Source organism: Psittacula echo (genome assembly GCF_963264785.1).
Source record: "Psittacula echo genome assembly, chromosome: 6".
NCBI lineage: Eukaryota > Metazoa > Chordata > Aves > Psittaciformes > Psittacidae > Psittacula > Psittacula echo.
The window spans coordinates 73027168-73051191 of record NC_137743.1 but is presented as its reverse complement, the minus strand read 5'-3'; the positions used below and the strand labels follow the sequence as shown (position 1 = coordinate 73051191).

At 42.2% G+C, this 24024-nt stretch overlaps 1 protein-coding gene across 1 annotated transcript in view; it reads left to right on the top strand.

Moving 5' to 3' along the window:
* The window catches only part of PLEKHM3 (pleckstrin homology domain containing M3), a gene marked incomplete at its 3' end in the record, with an annotated part of 69545 nt that overhangs the window by 31366 nt on the left and 14155 nt on the right, over window positions 1-24024 (top strand). Inside the window, exon 5 of the mRNA XM_080621394.1 lies at window positions 9333-9396. Coding sequence (XP_080477520.1) covers window positions 9333-9396 — 64 coding nt within the window. The remainder of the gene's footprint in view (window positions 1-9332; window positions 9397-24024) is intronic.

Below are 24024 nucleotides of genomic sequence, written 5' to 3'. Positions count from 1 at the left end.
AGCACAGATGAAAAGTAAATAAATAGGTGATTTAAATTTCCCTTTGGCTTGTCACATGGGCAAGTTGCAAGAAAAGGAGGAGTTTAAACAATACAGTGAGACAGCACTCCTAAATTTAGTACCTAGTTAGAAATGGAGGGCTGGGGGAGAGAATCCAGTTATCTGTCCAGCTCTAAAAACATTCTTTTTCTGCTTGGTCTTCACCTTAGCATGTGAATGACTGTTAATCACAAGAAAGTGAACACAGCATGTTGAAGACCTGTCAGACCCATATAAACAGACTGAAACAAACTGTTAATACTGCTGTCTAGGGAGAACTAAAAACAGACTGATTAATTATATTGGCACCTTGCTGCCTTTGGGACACTGATAGAGCCTGCCTTATTAGGGAAAAGCAGATCACTCTAAGGTTTCTTTTATTAATACTATTTGCATTATCATCTTCTTTAAATCTATACCTAGCTCTTGAACCCAGATCACAAAATGAAGATGGCAATGAAGTTAAAAACTCTTGGTGTCCTCTGGGAAGACAAAACTGTTTACAGGGCTTACAAGTCACTTTTTTCTGAAGAATTCCAGATGGCTATGAACTAGGTTAGCTCATGATCCAGTTGGCTTAAATGTGGAAATGTTATTTATAATGCTTGGTGTGCACAGATAGGTACTTTGGGAACTTTGAAAACTTTGAAACTTGGCATCTAGTAGAGAACTCAGGGCTGAAACACATTGTGAACTTTAAAGAAGCAAGTGACTATATAGAAAGAAAAGAAAGAAAAAAAAAGCAGAAGAAATCCTAAAAGTAGCTAGAAGGCTCACAATAAAAGTGGTGGTCTTCAGTTATAATGATTTATTCTTACCTGTTGCTTCACCAGATTCTAAGCTCTTTTTGTATTTGAAAGGGAAAAAAATAAGGAACTCGCACTTGGCTGGGAGGAGGAATAAGGCCCTCCACCAGTTGCGTATCAGCAGTACTCCTCTGAGATTAGCCAGCTGAGACTCTGAGCCTGTTGCTGCGCTCCCTGTTTTACAAGGGATGTTGTTATGCCTAGTTTGCTGTGGCTGTCACTTCAGTATTGCAACAGACATAATTTGCCTCAAATGTCTTTACTCAACAAGTTCTTACTTGTTTTGGTTGTCTTGCTTGTGTGGATGCTGTTCAGGCAGAAACTGCAAGACTGAAAGCTTATGCCAACATACAAATCAGTACAAGTGGAGTTGTGCAGATCCCACCGCCATCACTTGCAGATTGTGGGATGATGAATGAATGGCACTGGCAAACAAGATAGAGTCAATAAATTTGATAGCTAAGAAAAAGCAAGAATTAATTAAGTCCATTAAATCATGAGGTAGGTTATTCTGTGAAGTTATGCTGAATGATACAAGTTTTATTCTGGTTGTGCTTTCTTCCTTTTATCTCTAGACACAAGACAGACTAATAGCATGTCCATGTGCCACAGCCTCTTTTCCTCTGTTCTTGTCATGGTTGAAGGCTCTTCAAGTCAGAATGATTTTTTTTTTGGGGAAGTCTTCAGGCACCCCCCCATCTGCAGGGTGGGCTAACCCGGGTCAACCCTCAAGCTTCTCTGGGCACTCTGCTCTCTCAGCTGTACACCTCAACTTGCAGTTCAGGTGCTGCTAGCCCAGGTATTTTAAACAGATGGCAGTGACACAAGGTAATATGTTCTGCAGTACATTCCCGTATACATTAGTGCTCATTGCAGTCTTCTGAATGGTAGTGAGAAACCGTATGGGAAAAATTCCCTCTTGTTACTACTCGTCTCTGCCTAATACCATTTGTCTGTCAGCTCCAGAACAGCAATACATCAGTTTCACCCTAGCAAAACTCCAGTGCTGGATACATTACTTAGCATCTTACACGACAAGCACATCTGAGCTTGCTGTTGCAGCAGGAGGTTAAAGGTACACCTCCAGTGCTGCAGACCTGTGCTCCTGACTGAGCCTGCCAGTCTGTCAGCATGATGCGAAACAAGCCCAAATTCAGTTATGCTGAACAATAGAGTCCTGTCACTTCCTACAGTGAGGCCTTAGACATATCACTTCTGACACAGGAGTAGATTACTTTCAAAATATTTGTGTGGCAATTGGGGAACCTGTCTAAACACGTCACAGGAATCCTGATTGATCTTATGCAATCACTATACCACCAAATACCTCACGTATGTGAAGCTGGAGCTATGTCATCTTTCAGGCTAAGGACAACAGAAGGTCATTAAGTCATGTCCCAACTGTCAAATGAAACTCTTTTCTCCATTTTCTTTGCAACAGGTAGGCCATTTGGAGACTAGAAAATTGCAGAGCAGGAGAACAAAGACACATCTTGTGAAAGCAGTAGACTGCAGAAAGAAAGTTTGAGCAGGAAAGGAGCAGAAAGATTTGGTTTTCATAGCACTTAGGGCTCTGAGTTAATGGCAAAACCAACAGAAGAAGAAAATTTGTTGCATGGGCGATTGGGAAGAGGGCAAGAGAGAAACTCATTCAAAGAGGGTATCTGGGTATCCTGAAAGGATCCAATGTTAGGACTTAACAATACCCGAAAGTGAGGAAAGAGGAGAAAATAAATGCAGAGATGTGCGCGTTAGCCATTTGTTGTTTTATATAGATCCTGCATGTGCGTACTCATTGCAGTAGCTGAAATAAAGCATGCCTATTAATGGAGCTCTTACATACAAACCACATCTTCGCTTCACTTGTGTCTTTGTGAAGCAGTAACTGTGCATGCGGGGTCCTTGCAGGCTAACATCTTAAAAATCAGAAAGCAGATGGCTTAAACTGTAGAGGGTAAGGTTAGGTTTGACTTTGAGCTTTTGTTTCAACTAGGGGTAACAAACAGAGCTGGAGCAAGAAGACGTGTGCCAGAGCAGCCAGGGTAGGGGCAGTACGCCTAAAGGAAGGTTAAAAGCACAAGCCAGTGCTCTACCATGGTAGACAACCAGCTGAGGAGCATGCCAACAGTATACATGATAAGTTTTCCAGAGGACTGGATCTTGTAGCTCAGTTTAAGAACACACCTGCATCTCTTTGTCAAATAGATCAGTAATATCTTTCAGAATGGTAGTTTCTATTCACTTTTTGAGGCTACATTTAAAAAAGAAGTTCCAGTTAGGTGTGGATGCCATATTAAGTACGACTTGTGCCGGTTTTATCCCTGTGTTTTTGTAGCGGAAATTCCAACAGCAAAATGCAAGTGTTCAGAAGTGCCTGACAAAACCAAAGAACATTTTCTTATTCTTCAGTGCAAGTTAACTGGGGATCTAAGCTATTTTGATTTCAAAATGAAACTCTATGCCTCTCATTCTCTGCATCCTTTTGGTAACAGCGGTACTTGATTGCAAACTGGAGTTTGATCTGTAGCAGTTCTTGTCTTTCACAATGTTACTGTAACCTTGCTCAAGTAACTACAGAGGGGAGAGTTAGCATACTGCATTTTATAGCTAAAAGTTTATATACTGGCTCAGGGTTGCTGATGGATGATAAGGGTAACTGTTTTAAGGTAGAGGTGCTCATGGGGAATTTCATAACAGCATGGAACAATACCTCCCCTGGACATGCTTGCTAATAAATCTAACAGTAGTCCACAGTGTGGACTGAAGATACATAGGAATCTCTGCTCCCAGAATCAGAAGAGTTTTCATACCTCACGAATGTGAAATGATTCACAAATGCTTTTTTGGAATGAGAAAAAGTCACCAATCTGGTATAATACCACAAGAATTAAATAACTGGTGTTTTGTCTTATTAATTTATTCTTACTTTTTGACTTTCAAATCGCTGGGTTTCCCAGGGCCCCACTTCCCTAGGTAACTTTTTTTGCTGGTAAGTTAGGGTCCTCCTCTCCCAACACACTTTCGGGAGCTGAGATTTCCAAGGTAATGCAAAATCAAAAGCTGGAAAAAAAAAATCCTACCTTTCCCCATCACCTCCAATGCTGTTCTTTGTCTTAAATTAACAGATTCCATGCCAAATGATTTCAAGCGATAAACCTAGCAATAGGTGTTGTTTACCCTGCCATATACATTTTGGATAACTCACATATATTTGGGATAACTGGCTATTCACTGATATCCCTCTATAGTTTTTAAATCATATAGTAACCCTGAAAAATGTGAGCTTCTCTCAGTGAGGTTGGAGTGCACACTGGTGGGTGCAGTCGTGCATACTGCTAGGACTTCAGAGGTCCTCTTGCCACTTGTCTAAGGGATAACACTAATATGGGAGCAGTGGTAATCATCATGTGCTTGTTTGTCAGCTCCTTTAGTCTGCAGCGTGGTGCAGTGGCTTAAAAGTAAATTGGTGTGGTGCAAGTTGCAGTGCCAGGGTATGACCCATGCTGACTGAGGAAGTGGACTTGGTACCCGGGGTGCTGTGCCAGCTGTGGGTGTAGCAGCTTCCTGCAGAAGAGGGGTGGAGAGGCTGCCCGAGTGTGGCTGCGTGCTAGACTGGTGCATCTGCCTCTCCCGTGAGTCACAGCCCGGTCATACAGTTCTCAACCTGGTCAAACAAGACACTCCTGGCTGGCACGTGAAATCCTGGTGTCAGCTTCCCCTCTCCTCCCCCCTTCCCTTCCTAGGTTTCAACAGGCTTTTTGGTACAAAAAAGACGTGGTTGTGCCCACCTGCCAGCTAACTTGCTTTCTTTTGATTGCACTGTAAAAGGAAGATTTCGCTCTGCTTATCACGTTTGTACTTCGGTTATAGTGTCAGGCTTGGGCAGATTAATTGGTTGTAGCTTTAGCAGAGCTGTCAGGGTATTTAACCCATTGAAGAAAAATTACCTAAGCTGATGATAAACAGGCTTTAAATGCAGAGCAATTACTTAGTGCTAACAAAGCACCATGACTACATACTTTGTCCAGATGCAAAAAGCAAAGTCTTATCAGTGATTCTGTTTGCAGGAGGACACTAGCAGATAACCTTTATTTGTGCAAATACTTACCTGACAAGATCATCCAAAAGGGAAGAGATGAAATTTCTGGTTCTAACTTGCCTGAAGGTTATGCTTCAGATGACAAAGTATCAAACAAAAAGAATAATAATCACAAAATAAGAATGCCCAATTCTCTCTTTTAGTTGATCAGAAAGTCTCCTACAATGGGTTTCTGTCCTGCTTGCGTTGATTGCTTTGATTTCTAGCACATAACAATAAAGCAGTTTAGAGACCTTTAACCAGTAGGACTTTGGATTTCATTGTTAACAGGAACTGGCAAAGCTAGAGGGCTGGTTAGCATTGGACTTGGTTTGTTCATTGCAGGCTTAACCCTGACTGGTGGCCAGGGTTTACAGCACAGCAATCTTGTGACTCACAACTGTTCTGTTTTGCATTGATGGTGAAACTAGTCTGGGAGTTTCCAAACTGTGAAAGCTTACCAGGTGCTTTTAGTGGGATGTGCGCTTGATACCATTTGCCTCTCAAGGGTCACAGGTCACATTCTGAAGCAGCAGAGGTTTGAGTTTTTATTGTGATGAGTCTTAACATATAGTGTTTGACCTCTGTCTAGCTCACTCCAGTTTTTTCTGTGTTAAGATTTGACTGAAAGGACACTGTTTATTGAATGCTTTCAGTTGACCAACTTCTGAAAAAATCCAGTTAGTTATAGCACATCGATCAAAAGATTTACAAAACTGTCATCTTTTATTTTCCTTTCAAATAATTTACCAGAGATTTCCCATTTGGGGTTTGTAAAGGACCTTTATGTCAAAGGAAAAATAGCATGCAAGCACATGCTCTGGTGGTTTTCATTCAAGGCCTTATATTAACACAAGAATGCTCAAAGCTACATCTCATGCAGAAAGCAATTACATATTTTCTAGTGAAATGTTGCTAAGTGCATTTGTCTTGGCCTACTCTGTGGTCTCTGTCAGATTTTTAGACATGAATGTGATTTTGGGTTGATTTGGTTGCCATGTGGTGCTTTGTCTGAATGCTAATGCAATGGCATGGTGTTTGTGTTAGCCCCATCTTGCCTGCTGTACTTTACTAACTTTGGATTCCTTCAACCAGTTTCAGTTGCAATTGACAGAGGGATGGAGATGGTAGAGACATTATGTTCCTACTGGGTACATGAGGGGAAGTGTCTGGGTCAAAAAACAAGAGGCTCTGAATTAGTCTTGTGTGCCTCCTCCTGAAAAGGATTTTGTACAAGCCATCACCTTATTAGGCTAAGAGAACCTCTGTGGACAAGCAAGCCACTGGACATCACTCATTTTCGTGCTCACTGGATTAGTTGATCTGCGTGGATTTCCTGTCCCAACTGATTCGCTTGCATTTTATGATGAGTTCTTTGAAAATGCCTCTTGAGTTGATGTTCTGGTGTCTCTTATTTTCTTGTTCCGCAGCCACTAAAGGCTGACAAAACTGTCAATAGACATTCATTTCTGGGAGGTGTCTTCACAAGTTACGTTCAGGTAGCTGTTGAGTTTCCAAATGGGACTAACAGAAGTTTTCTTGGAAGAGATCTTAATTGCAGATGTGCAGCACAACAAGATGTGGTTTTGAAATAGCTGCTCAGCTCACCACAGGTGTGGTGACCATGCATAATTTGTATTTTAAATGGCAGAGACTGAGCTGCCTACTTCTAGGTGATTTCAGGGGTTTCCCACTCCTGAAGCTGTGTACTCTTCACCTTTGGAGATGTGGGCACCGTATAGGGATGGACCATATAGAAACTGCTCCACTGGCTTCATAACACATTTTGTGAATGCTGTTGTACATGCAAGCTCTGGCTGCTCAGCTGTTTTTCTGTGGCCCACCACAACCAAATTGGGATTTTACGAGTCAGTAGGACTGCAAATCTGAAGCTGGACCAGCCTTACTCACTGAGGGGTTTTTGCCCCTCAGTTTCAGGTTTTTGCCTCAGTTTGCATAGCAATTTCCATTGCACTCCTTTGACATGAGTGCTGGGTATATATGCATGTATCGATGTGTCTTGCATAAGACTGGGAGGGCAGCGCCTACTTCTTTTCCTGGAAATAGATTTGGGAGGAATGTTGGATGCTGGTGCTGCAGAACTGCTGCTGCAGACTAATGTATCTCGGGGAGGGGGACAGGTACAGGGAGAGGATGACTGTCACCAAGGCCAGTGCTGGCTGAGACCCCCCTGACAAAGGAAGTCCCTTGATCATGAGTTTGCTTTTCATCTGCACACTTTTTATTAGGGGTTAGAACTTGCAGGAAATAAAATGCAGTCCTTGAAGGTGGCAGGGGAACGTGATGTTAGTCATCGATATCGGTCGTTGACAGTTTCTGCCTTATGGGCTATTCAGGCTATTTCCTGAAAAAGGAAATCTTTCATTAGCTAATTATTTTCTTTAGCAGTGCTGTAGGGGCATCAGCAAATAATCACTCCTGGCAAAGCTACCGCACCATTTAGTGTCTGCTTGTGTGATCAGAGGAGAACGATGGGGAAATTTTAATGACAAATTCTGTCAGAGCTGAAAAATACTAATGGCTTCAAAACGTTGTGCAGAGTTGACTCCTTAGCAATCAATTTTAATAAATCTCCTATGTGCAAGTGAGAAACCCAAATGTCATATGTTATCTGATATCTGCATTGTGACTGTTTTCTAGTGGTCTTTGACACCGTGCCAAACGTATTATGAAGGTGTGATGCAGCAGAGCCACTGAAGCATGTTCGCCTGTAATAGGAGCGATTGTATAGCCTGCAGAACTAAAAAGGGAAAATGCAGTATCCCAGTGAGACTGCAGCTGAGAATTAGGTGGGTAGAGCAGACATGCTTGGAGAGTCAGAAGGAGCAAGGGCACAGTCCTGCTCCAGAAGAGTGCCATGAGATTGGTGGTGCCCAGTTGTCAGTGCCTTGCTTGCAGGACTCTTCCCTTCCCACCCCAATAAAGCTTAGATTTTTATCGAAAGTACAAAAGGAGTATGAGACTTTGTGCCACTCACCTTGACAGCAGTGAAAGGTCCTAGTCCCTCTAAGACAGCTTTGAAAGCAGCAGTTTAAGATAGTTGTTTAAGACAACTAAGAATAGAATGAACTGAGGTGCTTCCATTCTTTGATTCAGTGTTCTGTCAAAGGTTGCAGTTGGTACTGTTATCCCTGTTGATCTGTGTTTAGCTAATTATGTTGTCAGAGCTTCTAAAATGTCTTTTTTGAGTTCCTGTGTACTTTCTCAGTAGGCTCATAGCATGATCATCTAGGCCTTTCAAGTATCTGGTTTTTTGGGCATGTCCAGTGGTCTTTCTGTTCACTGCCATTCAGTTCTGCTATTACAAACTAGTCTTTGCCAAAGCTTTGTTCATGCATTTAATAATACCAAGAATTTTGTTTTCTGTATTTCATTAAAATCACATGGTTGTAATGCGGGAACTGAGTTCACAGTTTATTCTCTAAGCACCATGTAGTGTAAAGTAGTTGCACCTCTTGAGATACTCGGTTGCTTTTTTGCAGGAGTGGTGTGATTCCCTGCTCCTGTGTTATATTTGTTCTGACTGGAAAATAAAGCTCATTGACTGGTTGTTTCTCTGTGTGTGCACACAAAAGTAGACATTTTAGCTAGATGCAGTCTTCCTGACATCTTTATGGCAGATCCATAGGTTTTCATAAACTTTTCTTGCTGATACCCGCTTACTTTTACTAGGTCCATTTTCCTCTATAGTGTTGCTTTAACCCAGTTTTTCATCTTACTGCAAGTCACTTTAATTAGGACGTCTCTTCTCTGTTCAGGTTTCTGTAATTTAGCTTTCCTGAATAGGTCTGTCAATTGATAATCAATGGTCTCGCCTGAAACCTTGGTTTATATAAGGAAAATATGCCTTTCTCAAGTAAGTCATTATAAAGTCTATACCAATACATTTATTTCTGTATGCAGAAAGGAATTTATGCGAATCAACTTGATGTTGGAAGAACAGTATCTGCATGGCATTTCTCCCAATATAATTATTTCAGTTACAAAACCATAAATCACAGCTTTCTAGGAGACCAGCAATCTTGTACTAAAAACCATAAGAAATACTACAGATATGTAGTTTGGGTTATTCAGTTTTGTTACTGGGTTAGTTGTTTAAAGAAACACATCTGTGCTCAGGGTGAGCTTTCTGTGGCTGTAAATGTTGTGGTACATGCTTGCCTGACAGTTGGAGAATGACACTGGCACAACATTTGTTCTTGTTGTGGAATTGCTGTGCCCATGAGGAATGCTGTAATAGTAGCTGGTGCTTACAGGATGGCATAATTCCAGTTTCTGACAAGCTCTGTCTCTCTGGCATTATTGTTCTGCAGTCTTTTGGCGAGGAGAGGAAATCTTTGAGTTTCATGGTCAAAAAGGTGTGACATATCCATTTTTCTCTTTTCCAGGATTTTTCCCAGAGAGTATCTTCTCCAGCAAATCCATCTTTATTCTCTCGCAGACCTTCAGCAGGTAAGTTTCTTCAACTAGTTCCACCTGTTACACATCAAACCTGTTCTCATCTTCAGTGCTAATTGTACATTCCCCCTTCTAGCTAATCGTAGCATAAATAGCTTTACTTCTAAGACATCTCTGTGATTAATAGTTAAATATAAAATGAGTTAGTGAGGCATTGGTCAGGGATGAGAGGCAAAAGCTTAGAGGGTCAGTGTTGAAATGGGGCTAGAAAGAGGCTGTGAAAGAAAACTGTAGTCTGTAAAGGGAACTTTGCTGTGAGGTTTTTCATCTGATCAATGAAGGCCCATCTAAGGTTCAGCCTACAGGTAACAAGTACAATTTATTTCTGTGTTTGAAATAATAGTGGTTCAGGGATGGATGAGTTTGTACAGTCCCTAGCACAACATGCTTATTTACAAAGTCTGCTAGGCATTACCACAAAAGAGGAAAAAAAATTGCATTGATATTAATTGAACTAAGCGGACACCTTTGCAGTACATCAGCCTAAAGAGCAGAATTTCATTACTTTCCGGATTAAACAAGAAGAATTTGGCGAAAAGAGCTGAAAAAAGAGGATAGGCAATCTAGGGTGAATGTGCTGCAGTGCTCAGATGCACAATGGGAAAAGTGATGAGGCAAGATGCGCTAGCTGACCTGAGCGCTTCTGTGTTCCCACTCTAATGCCATTGCCGGTGATATGTAAACACTTTATTTGAAGCTTCTTCCACTGATGTTTCCCTTGTTCAGTGGTGTCTTTTCTGCAGGATAACAGCACAGTCAGTTCTGAATGCTCAGGTGACTCATTTAAGTTGAGGTAGTTGAGATGCCCCTCAGAGCTGGAGACTACAGTACTGCAGGAAACGTGGTTTTTGTTGGCTGGTGAAGTCGCAGGGTAGAAATGATTCTATACATAAAATAAAAAGGCAGTCATCTGAGCTCTAAAACTGTTTCCACATCTTTTCAGCATGTTCTGCTATCTCATCTTTAATAATCAAGCCGTGAAAAAGCAAGCTACTTAACTCCAGAGCTGCAGTCCCCCTGGTGGGTCTGTCTATTAGCCCCCAGTGCTTTGTAAGCTGCTTAATCAGTTCCTAACATTGGTAGTAGATATTTTAGAAGCAATCAGCAGCTTATCAAGCACCCTCTGGGAAGGAGGGAGGGTAGAAGTCACAATTCATCCATTGATTTAGCAGTTCGCTTTAGCATGTTTCTTTGTGTTTCTGTTTGCAAGACACCTTCTCTTCCCCTGAGGGCCCAAGCCCCAAACTTATCATATTTAGAGGCAATATAATTTGATTACCATTTCTGCTGGGGTGGGTTAAATTGCATTTACCTTTTAATCTAGCTATATCCTTGTCAGCCTGGAGAGGGTTTTCCACATTTCAGAGGCTCCAAGTTTGAAATTGGATTGCCTGTTTTTGTCAAAATGGAACTAGAGTGGAAAAAGGAGGAGGGCTCCATTGAGAAAATTAATCCAACAGCCAGAGGGACACTAATACCCTTACAGCCCCTGACTCCTCCCTGGTTTGCCCCTTACAACTGCTTTCTCCCAGTTGCTCATCATTTTCTACTGACCTGCGGTTTGGGTGGTTTTTTAATCCTAAAAGTTTCCCCTCCTTTTGATTCCTCTGCTGCCTATTTTCTCATATCCATGGACTGCTTTCACACTGTATCCTGCTGTCATGTAGATTGCATGTGTTTGGGGAATTAACTAAAAGGTTTATTAAAGATTAATGGAAAGATAAGGCATGGTGAGTAAATTAGAAAAGCAGAGAGGGGTAATCTGCAGATGTAAGCAACCTTTACCCTGGTTAGTCGCAGCTCAGTTCTGATTTGTTTCCTAGCCAAGTTCTCCGTGGAGATCCTAGAAAACATGGGTCATTTCTTCCCAAGCAGCTGGGATTCAAAAACAGAGTATGAGGGTCTGTTCTTAGGTGCAAAAAAGTTGAAATGTCTTTTTGCCAGCAGCTGAAGCAGCAGATAATGCTATTCCAAAATTAAATTCAATCTAAACCTCTTTCCAAGCTTAACAGAGCTTCATGCCTAGACCCTGTGGGTATGGCAGGTATATACTTGAGCTATCTGATGGTCTGGGGATGGTTGTCACTTGAATCCATTTGGACAGGGCTCTGCTGGGGGAGACTTTAACTATGAGGTTAAAAGCAGAGTGGAAAAAATTGAAACAAATTTAATGAAATCTTTAACTTTGGGAACTCACCAAATCCTGGTGAGGCAGTGGTTTTGCTAGCGCTTTTTTACTCAGTAACAAATGCTTGTAGTACAGATGTGAGTAGGCTTGACCTTTAAGTAAAGAGGCAGCAAGTGAAGGTCTTTATTTGCATGTGCATGTTTATTTAAAGTGAACAATGTACCCCAGCAAGGTGTCACTGCAGACCAGGGCCCCAGGGACTGCATTAAAATTTACAGCAAGTCTATCTATGGGCATTCCCATGGGGTACATATTCTTAGAATCCCCTTGTCGTCGTTGTTGTGGGAGGTGTTAACAGATGAGATAACTAATTAGGTGCATTCAGATGTAACAAGCAGAAACTCTGAAGTGTGACAGCTTGCCTATTCTGCCCCACTGGCTGCACTGGCTTTCCTTTCCAACCCTCCGTGGTGTCATCTGCCCAGAGAGAAATCTGCCCTGCGTCACCTATAACACCACTGCATCTCTGTTAGCCGGTTTTTGAAGGCTATTCCAACCAATTAAAGCTCTAAAGAGGGAGCCTTCCAGTTGTTAAGAAGCAGGTATTCACTCCTGAAATTGCTGGGTTTAGTAGACACAGCATAGGGCAGCTTCACCCGAAACCTACTAGAAGTATGAACTCTGTTCTCTGCTGACACGACTAATGGACATATATCGCTGTTTTTGTGGATGTGTGGACACAATTCATGCAAGCTGGCATTCAAAACCGTCCATTCATTTTGTTTGACTGTGGGGCTGCTTTTGTTGAAACTTAACAGTATTCACACTGTTAAACATTGGTTTGGACAGAAGCTGGCTCAGACAAAACTTTGCATTTCTTAGGGAAAGTCTTGCTACTTCTGCTAGATTCCACACAAATGGGAGCTTTTAAAGTAAAAGACTTGAAATAGCTGTTGTTCAAAATTCAGGTCCTTAATCCACACAGAGAGGTAACTAGTATCTTGCCTGTTTTTTATGTTAAATAGCAAGACATACAAGTGTACAAAGTTTATTGCAGTGATGGTCTTTACTGGAGAAACACTCTTAATCATGGCAGTTATTTCATCCTGGTAGTACGGGCCCCAGATGGTATGATAAAATAAAAAGAATCCATGTCATGTCAGAAGTGACTGGATGTCAAGGATGGAAATCATGACCAAGATAGGAGATTTAAGAAGACAATTAGTTGAAGATTTGTTTACGTGGCAACACTAAGGGAAAAAAAATGAAGTGACAAAATATGGGGATTTAAAATGATGAGTTCAATTACGCTGAATCACTGTGTAAATACTGTTATTCAAAATATAAGTGGCTTTCATTTGATTTATCTCCATTTACTTTGGAAGCAAAGTGAGCTGAATTATATTAAGAGTATTTTTATTCTGAATGTCTCTGTCCATACAGGGATTTAACGTGGTATAATTTATTCATTTTAACATTGTAGATAAACTAATCTGTTAACATTTAATTAAAACATCCATTTACTTCAGATCAACTTCCCTGACTATGTACCTGTAGGTGAACCTACAGACAATTTGAAGAACAAAGGAGATAAAGGATGAACAGGAGAGCCCTATTCTCACAGTAATATAGCACAAGTCATACAGCAAATATGAGATATGCATAAAAATCCCTAATAGAAATGCGTCTTTGCAGAGCACACAGCAAGCAGCAGGAACTTAATGTCACAGTAATATTACTGAGGCCACAAGTTTATCATCTTTGAGAGGATTAAGTATCCATGATGAGAATGTCCACAGTTACAGTATGTAAGATAAAGAGATTATGAGGGTTCAGAATAGACATATTATTTACTGAGGGGATTAGGAAGATGACTTCTCTATTGACAGATGGATCAATGATTTCATCTTCCTCTGACGTAAATAGTACTGATTACGGCGTCTGATAGCGTTTCAGACTACGTGAAGAGTTGGCCTAAGAAGCATTGCCAGTATGAAAATCTCAATGTTTCTGTTCAAGATTTTGTGCAAATAAGGTTCCCTAAGAAAAAATTGGGGAATAAAAGTTACTTCAATGAAATGTTAGTTCCATTTAATTTGAGCCTAGTATGTTGTTAGATCAGGATTAGGAAGCATTAGAAAAACAAAGAAATTGTTAGGTCTTGTTCACATTTCCAGACTTTTTACCCATGCTGTACTTTCATCACATCTCCTTTTCCACTGGCAAATTTAAGTCCTCCCTTTATTTTCCCAGACTGAGATGGAGGAGGAGATGGGAAATGCTTTCATATGTGTAAAACTCAAGGGTTATTTAGACAAGTTGTTTCACAAGTCCCAACAATAGCAAAGACTGCATGGACATGTGGACTTTTGTTTTCTTTACTTTTTTTCAGAAGTGAAACTTGTGTTCTGATCACTCAGTCCTCATACAATTACTGAGAAATGTTCATCTTAAATTTGTAGCATACAGCCTCTTGACTTCCAAGCCCATTGGTGGTGGTGTCCTTACCAGCAGTTCCTTTTTATTCAAGCATAAAAAGCATGGGATGTGGCATCTAGCCCACATGCCTATGCTAGTGAAAGCTAGTATGTGTATGTATATTGCTTGACAAAACTGGGTTTATATACTGGGCTAATATACTTTGGGCTTGCTCTAGTTTTAGAAGTGTTACTGGAATAGGTGCATGACAAACGTCGCCCACCCTGCCTCTTAATGGATGTAGCCATACCAGTAAATGCATTAGTGCAAACTTGTTATATCAATGAGAAAGCCTTTTGCTGTCATTTCTTTCATTCAGTGATTCAATATAAGCTGTATCAGCTTAGAGTGTTATTTACCAAAGAGGTTTACCCATGTAGCTGTACCAGCAGATTCTTTTAAGTTCAGGCAAGCCTTTTTTTGCTTGCGGGGTAGGAGGTGGCAAATGAGAAGGAGAATTAGGTTTTTGGCAGCCCTGGCAGTGCTGAGATGGCTAAAGATTTGTCTGTCACAGTTCTTTGTGGGAGTTTACTGTGCTCAACAAGGGCAGCAAAATGCCAGGCATGTCAGTACCATAGCTGCCACAGTTCAGAGCTCAGCACCATAGTGAAAGCACTGGTTTACATCCCCAGCCTCCCGAGCATGTGTGATGGTGGTGCAAGTCCTGCAGTGCATTACTACCAGTCAGCTGACCACGGGCTGGAAGATGTTGCTCCAGAGTAGAGCTGGTTTAAAACAGCAGTGGGTTTTAACTGGCATGTCAGATACAGCCCCAGCTCTTAAATATTTGGTAGGAGGTAGGTAGAAACAGATGGTTTCTACAGGTGAGAGGTGTACACATTGTGAATTTGTACCAGTGGAACAATTCTCATCCTAAGAGCAGGGACTCTTCCCTGCTCTGCTGCAGGCTTTCTCTGACATACAAGACAGACAATTTTTAATGAGAATAAGGTAAAATGGATCCCACTTTACTATGTGTATATTTAAAATAGGCATCCTAAGCACAACTAAGTTCAAAAGAGGGAAACCAGCACTTTGGTGGGCTTGTTTGTTTGACTTATATGAAATATATTGTACAACTTAAATACGTGAAGATTTTGAGGCACTTAGATAATTCTGTACTTGAACTATGTGAACGTGCATCTTGGACCATAGCAACATAAAGCTAATAGCCATCTTTATGTCCTTCCTTTACGATCTGTGCCTGTATGACTGTGGTAACTGTGTTAGCAGAATATGAAAATAGTCCTAGGATGGGAAAACCACACACTATACATTTCCATAAATATTGAAAGGTCTGATAGCAAAAGAGCAATTAAACAGCTTGTGTACTTTCCTCAGGCTATGGCTCCTTTATCACTCATTTCTGTCACTCCCTGGAGTTTGCTGGCAATGAGCTGCCTTTCAGCAGAACAGGAAACTTCAGGTTAGCTGATATTCCAGGTGTGTGTATAATTCTCCAAAGTGCTGACAGCTCTGCTTACAATTAGTGGTAATGGCAGTGATCTTACTGGCGTTGCCTTTTTACAGCAGCTCGGCTGGGGAAGGGAGCTGCTGTCATTCAGAAAGGCTCGTGGTCAGGTAGAGAGTATGGCAGGGCCAGCCAGGCTCGTGGGTGAAGAGCTAGCCAGGAACATTTTGGCAAGTGACAAGTTAATCTGACTTAGGTGCGTTCAAGTCTTGAAAGCACAGAGTGTGGAGATGTGGCAAGATTGTTAATAGATATTTTTAATAGCAGAACTGGGTTTTGCCCTGATTGAAATTAAAGTTTTCAACAGGGCTTATTAAATACGTGTGTGCTTTTCCATGTGAATATGTAATCTAGGCCTGTAGGGTTTAGTGTGGCTTTTCAGAATGAAGCTGTTTAAAACAACCAGCAGTGGTGCCAGTGGCTCGCAGGAGTTTTGAGTTGCAGTCTCCAGAGATATTTTAATGTTTTCAGCCATGGAAGAGGCAGTAGCAATATAAGCTGCCCCTTTTCTAGTCCATAGTGCTAACCAGGCTTCTTCTGTTCTTTGGGGCTTTTGCTGTGCAGAATGAAAGGCCCAGTACTGGAGATCAGGGTTAGCAGCGTGAAAGATTGGGCTCTGATCTCATTGCCATACTCCATATGGACATATCTCAAAAAAATAACATGTCAGGAAAACCAATTTCCCAAGGAAACAAAATACTGTGTCAGCCCTACCTGCTTGAATAAGAGAAGCAAAGGGTTTTTAGGTGTTTTTTTTAAATATACTTCTCATTCACAAAGGGTTTTTTCAAAGTAACCCTATCCCTTTTCTTGGTGTGTTGCTTTCTTGTTCTAAAGTCCTTCAGAGGACTCCTCCTTAAAATGCTCTTATCCAGTCCTGTGCAAAGCAAAAGTTTCTAATGTTGTGATATCAGTCATGAAATAACATCTTACTCAGTGGGCATGTAGAGTCAGTTAATAACTCTGCATGCAGTTGCCTGCTTTATCTTAAGAAAGAAAAAATCCAAAGCACATATGTACTCTCTGCCTGAATGCGTATTTGCTTGCGTCTGCATTTGGAGTCATGTATGTTTTTAAGCTAAGGAAAGTGCTTTCTGTTCTCTACCAACCAAATTCCTGGTACTCTTTCAACCTTGTTTGATTAAAGCAGCCTTTAACCTTTACTTGAATACCTGCTTCTTAAAGCAACCTATAATTCATCCCTGAAACAAGATTAGGAGAACTTGGGGTGTGACAAAATTGACATGTAGCTGCCTGGAAACCTTGGGGGAAGGAGAATGGAGGAAAGGTGATTGAAAGACAGTGAGTGTGAAGGCAGAAGTTGTGGGGCTGGAGTCATGTTGCAGGGCTGGCTGAGGAGCTGGCACAAGTGATTCCCAGGCATGTTGTTTGTACTGAGCCGGTTCCATCTCTTTCTCACTTGTGTCAGCTTGTACCCAGAGGCTTGCTGAGATTTCAGGCTTTTCTGTCTTGCCATGAGAGCTGTTGGAGAGGGCCTGGAGGGACCTTGCCATCCTCTCTGCCTCCTGCTATAAATTCACTTGGACTGTCACTAGTTTGTTCCTCTTCCCCAACCAATGTAAAACTCCATCCTCACCTTGCCCCCTGCCTAATAGTGATTGTCACAGATTAGCAGTATTTGTTCTTGACCTTGTCTTGTTTTAACTCCTCTTCCCAGTGCCTGTTATAGTTGTTGGCTAATTTATGGAATATCAGTTTAAGACCAAATTAAAGTGCAGCATGTTGAGTGGTCTGGTTTGGAAGGTCCACAAACAGCAAATGGCTTTGCTGTCAGTGTGGACTGCCTGATGCAAAGAAGTCAAAGGGAGCTTGTGATTTCTGTTTATTCAAATTCTCACTCATTTCTGTTTTTGTTTGATTTATTTCGTGGTTGGTTTTCTGGGATTGTTTTGTTCTTCACAGTGTTTATCGCCAGGTTTCCTTTTCGGTTGCTCTCTGCCCTGTGTGGGGGATGAGTTAGCACAGCACGATGTACGGCTGCGGGATGTTGCTTTGTCTGTGTCAAGGTCAGTGAGGGCAAAATGCTGTCATGTGTCGAAGCCAGCACCTTGCACTGGTGTCAGCACTGGGTGAGTCCCTGGCCTCACCCACTCCTGTCCACCCTGCTGCCACCCCGCTACCACCAGCCAGAGACCTGCAAAAGCCGCAAAGGAAGAGGGCAGAGAGGATGGGGTGGTATCACTTACTGTTGGGAACTGAGATTGACTGTAGCAACAAAAGATGGGGCTCTCCTGAAGTTACTGCTGTGCTCTTTTTCAATTGGTTGTACAGTGGTGCATAGTCAGTGATTCTGGTGTGCATGCACACATGTATTAAGAAATCATTCTTCCCTTAAGTCACTTGCAATTTAAATAAACAAGACAGGCAATCTGAAAGAGATGACTGGGAGTCAAAATGGAGCAAAGCAAGCTGACCAGACCAGTATATTGCACAAAAGATGGGGCAGAGCTGAGATCTGATATCTGTCTCCCTGGGGCTTTTACCTCATGATCATCCTTCCTCCTTCCATTTCCCTTTCCTCTGAACTAAAGATTAATTATGCATTGAAATCATAACAAGAATTCATGGTGTTGAGAATGTGGTGAACGGAAGGGAAAAAATCCTCAAGGAAATTAGCAATCCATGAGCATTGTCTGTTCCCTAAATATAAATGATGAGGAACTTCCCAGCCAGGGAATAGGTTTTCCCTTTCTTTTCTCTGCAGCTTGCATTATCCTTAGCTAAGCATATTGTACCATGCTTGTCTTCAAGTCCACGTTTTCATCACAGAAATCCCAACCCTGCTGAAATCTGTCACAGGGTGGAGATTCTATTTGATCTTTGTGCTTTAATGCCCAATCTCCACGCCTAATGCATGCGAAAAATACCTGCTTGTTCTCCAGTTAGCAAATAAGTAAAGGCAACCATTGTAGCTTTCCTGCACCCTAAACTGCTTTTGCTCTTCCTGGCTTGTGACAGAGATCACCTGTGACAGAGATAAGAACGCATCAAAAATGGTTTCTGAAATAGGTTGTACCATGTAAGGATCAAGGTAGAGCGTGAAACAAAGATTACTGACTGCAGCAGAAGAGCAGGCATTGGGAACAACTTTCCAGCTGTTTTGAGCACCGGAGAGTTGGGGGGATCTCTGGTGAGAAGCTTTTACGCAAGTCAGTCATCAGTCGGTTGTGCCCCAGGGTGAGGAATAAACTGGAGGTCTCTAGAAGTGGTTCTTCTAGCCCTGTTTTCTTATATCGTTGGTAGTTCTTTCAGAAGCGTATTTCTCATCTATCCTGAAGGTGAAGAAAGGTCATTGAGTGTTTAGTCCTCCACAAAGCTTCCACCAGTGGCATCTGGAGGGTAGTGAGCACAGTGATGAATCCAAACTGATCTGTTCAGGAGATTTCATTTTCCCTTTCATTCACTCCAGGAAGTGAATCCTCAATGGTACTCTGAAGTCTAGGCAAGCTGGAGCTTACCTCTGAGCTTGTTAGCAGAAGACTTGTTTCAGACTACCTGCTTCTGAGAGGTAGAAAGAAACCAACCAGGAAGAGGCAGAAACCTTGCCTTTCTAGGATGGTGCAAAGCTGTGCACAATTGTTGATCATTTCTTCAGATAGCTTCTTTCTGCCAGACATGCTTCTGACACTAATCCCAATAATTAAAGTACTTTCTATTCCTTCAATATATATAATTGGTGATGGTGGATGAGCTTCATGTCTACCACCCCTCCTGTTTTCTCAGTGCCTCTTGGCCTTTTCATGTCTTTTCTGCGTTGCGTCAGTGCCTCCTGGCAAATTCTGTCTGTGTCTGCCTCTCAGATAGAGCCAAGTGTGCGTCTGGCCTTGGGAAATAATCATAAATTTTGTCCTGTCAGAAGGAGAGGCCAGGACTGCCCAGCCGAGATTTGAACCTGTAGTTCAAGGTGGTTTAGGGATTTTTGTATCACTTAACCCATCCCCTCCAGGCGTCGCTTGTGTCTGACATGTAAATCAGACTGGAGGATAAGTAGAGCAGATTGCTTGTCCTCCAGAAGGAGGTTGCAAGGCAAACCTGTGTCTTTAAAGAGTGCCTTCAAATAAATGTTATCTGCAGAGAAGCACACCAACCCCTGCATAGTAGTTAATGTTACTGCTTCAGTGTTGGCTTATAAACCAGCTTTATCACCTCTCTGACAATAATGATTAACAAGCTGATTTACAAGGGTGGGGTCACAGAGCCAGTTGGCAAATTTAGCTTGTCTCACAGTGGCAGTGATACAGAACCGGAGTTTTACAGCATTTTCACCACTTCACCTGGAATACTTAACCCTGGTTGCAGGGCTCTTGAGCAGAGCGGTAGCAACAGATGCTCCTTTGTGAGGTTAGAAACAGGGTTTAATCCTGTGCTTCTGGTACATGAGGAATTAGAGGTCCAGATCTGAGGACTCAGGAGAGCTGGGGACATTTGTAGCTCCCTTCTTAGTGTTTATTTCCTGATCACTTAGCCACAGTGAAGTGATGGTGGTTGTTGATTGTTGCTTGTGCCAGAGTGGCAGAACATCCACGTGTGGGTAGATTTCTCTTCCTTCTCTCTACTGCACTTTTAGAAGTTGGTAAAAATGCACAAATGGGGTAGGAGATTTGATGACCCTCACTCAAATTCACAACACAACCTCCTGCAGGGATGGAATCTGACTCCTTACCTTTTGCTTCTTTAGCTAGCACTGCTGATAGGAGCCCTGCCCTCAAAACAAACACTGCCCTGAGAAATGGCTGAAAACTGTACTGCTTTTTCTCTCCTGTCCAGAAAGTTCATTACGTTTGATAGATTTCAGTGTTGATTTATGCGGCCATGATGCAAAGGTTGGGTATTTCTGTGGACCTGGTATAATAGGTGGGTGGAAAGCTGTGGAAGCATTACTTGGAGCAATAGTGCATTACAACTGACTCATTTTTCCTTCTGTTTCTGCACATTCCTGCTCTAGTTCCCCTAAAGTCCTCGTAATATCACCTGTTTGGGAATGACAGTCTGAGTTTGGAGGGGACTTCCATACTTACCTTGTCTAATCAATGTTAGATTCCTTTTCACTGACATGTCTTGTTCTGTTTTCAAGCAGAAAGTTATAAGCCATGAGTTTAGGTTACCATCTCTCTGGTTACCATCTCTCTAGGTTAGAACTCTCAACAGAGACAAGAAGTTCTGCCACTTGGGCACTTTTCTAGTTTGTTTTTTTCATGAAAACATGTATATTGCAACACTGTGCTCACTGCGTTGCTCTGCTGTGGGACTTGTTTGTGCAACCCTCCTTCATGCTGGTGAGTATGTTCTCATACAGGAGTCTTTGTTGGCTGAAAACGGAAGACAGAGTGGCTTGACTGCTCTCTGCTGTGGGCTGGGGTTTTGGACCCCACTGTACTGTGCTGCATGGGAAGAGGACGTTTAGGGGTGAGGCTAGGGCTGGAGAGTGGGGGCCTTCAGAGATGGACTTACATGAGCATTGTGCTTGGTCCATAGAGCTCAGTTAAGGAGTGGTGTCAGGACAGAGCTGTAGCTCAGCTTGTCTCAGAGGTGAGGGGACTTTCTCCTCCAGTGCAGGGCAGCTTTGTGGGCTCAGAAATGTGTTGTGAAGGCAGGGCACAGGGATATCAATGAGAGTCACCTCGGCAATTTGAGCTACTCCTTGAAGTTGTCTGTGGGTGATGGCCCTGTTATGTGCATAGTACCGCTGAGTAGGATTTCTCTGCCTGTGGAGGATGCTGTGTGGTCTGTGGCCTTCCCAGTTATTCTCTGGAGATAGCTGGCTGCCCACTTGCTTCCGAAACATCACCTTGGTCAAAGAGAGTACTATAAGTAGTTTGCAGTCTTTGGATAAAAGGATCAGGAAACCTCTGGGGGCCAGCCGCCCTCCTGACGAGGAGTTAAACTTTGACTGATCACACATTGCCCTCATGATCGTATTAGTGTGATGTATCCGAAGGGATTTCAACTTATTCCATAGCCCCTGCTGCCTTTCATCTTCTGTCTTCTTGCTGAATCAGGAAAAGCATAGCCCAGTGCATGTGAATCGTGTTTTCCCTCCGCCCAGGGCTCTCGGTGCTGTTGCCAACATTGGCTTGAATGGTAAAATTCGGCAGTCACCATATTTCCTCCCCACCTCATACAGAGCGTAATTGTTTCTTTGGATTTATACTGCTACTCAAGTGGAGGGTAGCACAAAGATACATAGAGAAGAAAGTTTCACTTACCTTTATTCATAACTTGTATGAAAAGCTTCTGTTCTAGAAATTGTCTGAAATGATTGTCCCAGCACCCCTTTGGCATGTGTTCAGATACTGCATACCCCTTTAGTTTCTTGCACTGCTGCAGGCAAGTGTCTGCCTTCCCCTCCTGCTTCCCAATACCACCTCAGCTTTCCAGTCCAGGTGTAGGAGGCTGGGCAATGGGGCAGGTTGCTGCTCCTGCTGGCTTTCCTGGCTTCTCCTCTCACCTCCCCAGCAGCCCTTGCCCCTGCAGCCGTGCTCTGGCCAGAGGGATGCTCTCTGCAGTGTGGGCAGGGAGCATGTATAGGATGCTCCTCTAAAACACGGTTTGTCCCACTTAGGGTGGGAGATACATGGCAGTTAGTGTAAAAGGTAGTATTTGTTTTGTTGATTTAAATTACAAGTGCTTTGAGGGCAGGGCCTGTCTTTTATGTGTGTACAGGTGGGTGTGTATTTTTATACAAGTCCTAGTGTGAGACATGCAGTTAGGAGCTGCAGTGTGCAAAGCCATGGCTTTCTGTGCTGTGGTAGCTTGGAGAAGTGTTTTTGCAGATCCGCAGAGGTGAACAGTGATTCCGATCTGAACACTGGAGCCATTCAGAGGCACAACTTGCTTTCAGCCTCTGAACACAACTGTCACCAAGCAGCATATCCCAGTATATTCCAGGTGCAGCAGTGGTAAGCTCACTGTAAAAACATGGCCCCATGTCCAGAATCCTTTAGGGATAGGTTCCTTGACTAGTTTAGGAACAAAAAGCTGCATTGCACCCTCCATCAGTTGATGACCAGGACCAACCACTTTTCATCCTTAATTTTGGTCAATGAAACAATTACTTTCACTATAAAGAATTTGGATTAGAAAACAGACCTTGCTCTTCATGTGAGCTGTAGGTAGAAAAAAATCTGAACTTCGAAAAGCTTTAGTTTAAGCCTGATGCACTTTTTTTTAGGCAGGAATATATTTTTAAGCCTTTGCAGGTATCAAGACTGTATTATGTTTCAGGGAGAAGTCAATGCTGACATTTTTGGTTTCTATTCCTTTGGCATATTCTTAACTTACGTTTTGTGCTAAGTTGTCACATTTCCTATGAAATGTGATGGACTTCTGCGGTTTGTAGTGTGTGATTTCACAGTTTCTCTGCTTTGTAAACTTACTTTGTAAACTGAAATGTCTTTAGGAGAGTTTCGGGTCAAAGCTTAGGAGTGCCTCCAACAGTGTGAACAGGAGCATGCTGGGTTAGACAGCATGTGGGCTGTGGAGTCTCTGTTACTGGAAGGCTTTAGTAACAGATAGAGCTATAAAGAATGACATAGATGTTACTGGCTCTGCTGAGATGTCCCCTTGAGGTCTTTCACATGTACACCCCACTGCCATGATTTCCCTGATATCTGGATAATGCATTGCATTCATTTAACACACTTCTATTCTTTAATCACTTGTGTTTCCTTTAACTCAAAATCACATTCCAGCATCAACTGGGAGAATGTCCTGGGACTCTGACATCGTGGTTCTGGGATGTCTAAACTGACTGACCCTGGTCCTCTGGCTGTAACAAGAGAGTGCTTAGTCACAGGAGTGTTTTTGTCACCTTTGATTACATGTCCTGTGCTCCTTCTCCTAAGCCATAAAACACTCACTGTGGAAGTGTTACCATGAAACTCCTCTTGGGGACAGCAGGTAGAAATCTTCCTTTTTGCTTGCCAGGGTAAATGGATATGAGGATTTTATTATTCTTAGCTACAAACACAAATGAGAGAAGGTGCTGCATGGAAAAGTCACATCCTGTGCACAGCCTTGAGGTCTCTGATGAAACAAAATGACACAAAATTTACAGATGCTAAAAATAGTGATAACATCAGTTTGATGTTGCATTTTGTGTTCCTCCTATAATACAGTAAAATGGCCTATAATTCACATTGCAAAATTGGCATGCATGTCTCTTTGAAGATATCATCTTCACTGTATGTCTGCAGTGGCCAGAGTTACAAACCAACCCTCTACAGTGCTACAATGAGCCATACGAATAAATAAATCAATAGGAACAGATAACACCAGCTCCTCAGGGACAGCTGCCCAATCTCAATCTGTCTTGCTTAGGTTGTGAGCTCTTTGTAGGAAACCTTGTACAGACTTAAATTCACCCCTGGTGCTTAGGAAGGTAATATAGTATGTTAATTTTGTTTATTATATTATATAAATCATGATTTTAATTCAGAGTTTTAACAAATGTCCTTGCTGACTGTGATGTTAGTACAGACTCGGAGTTTGTTTGCAGCTCTGTCTTCAGCCTGGCATTTTAAGC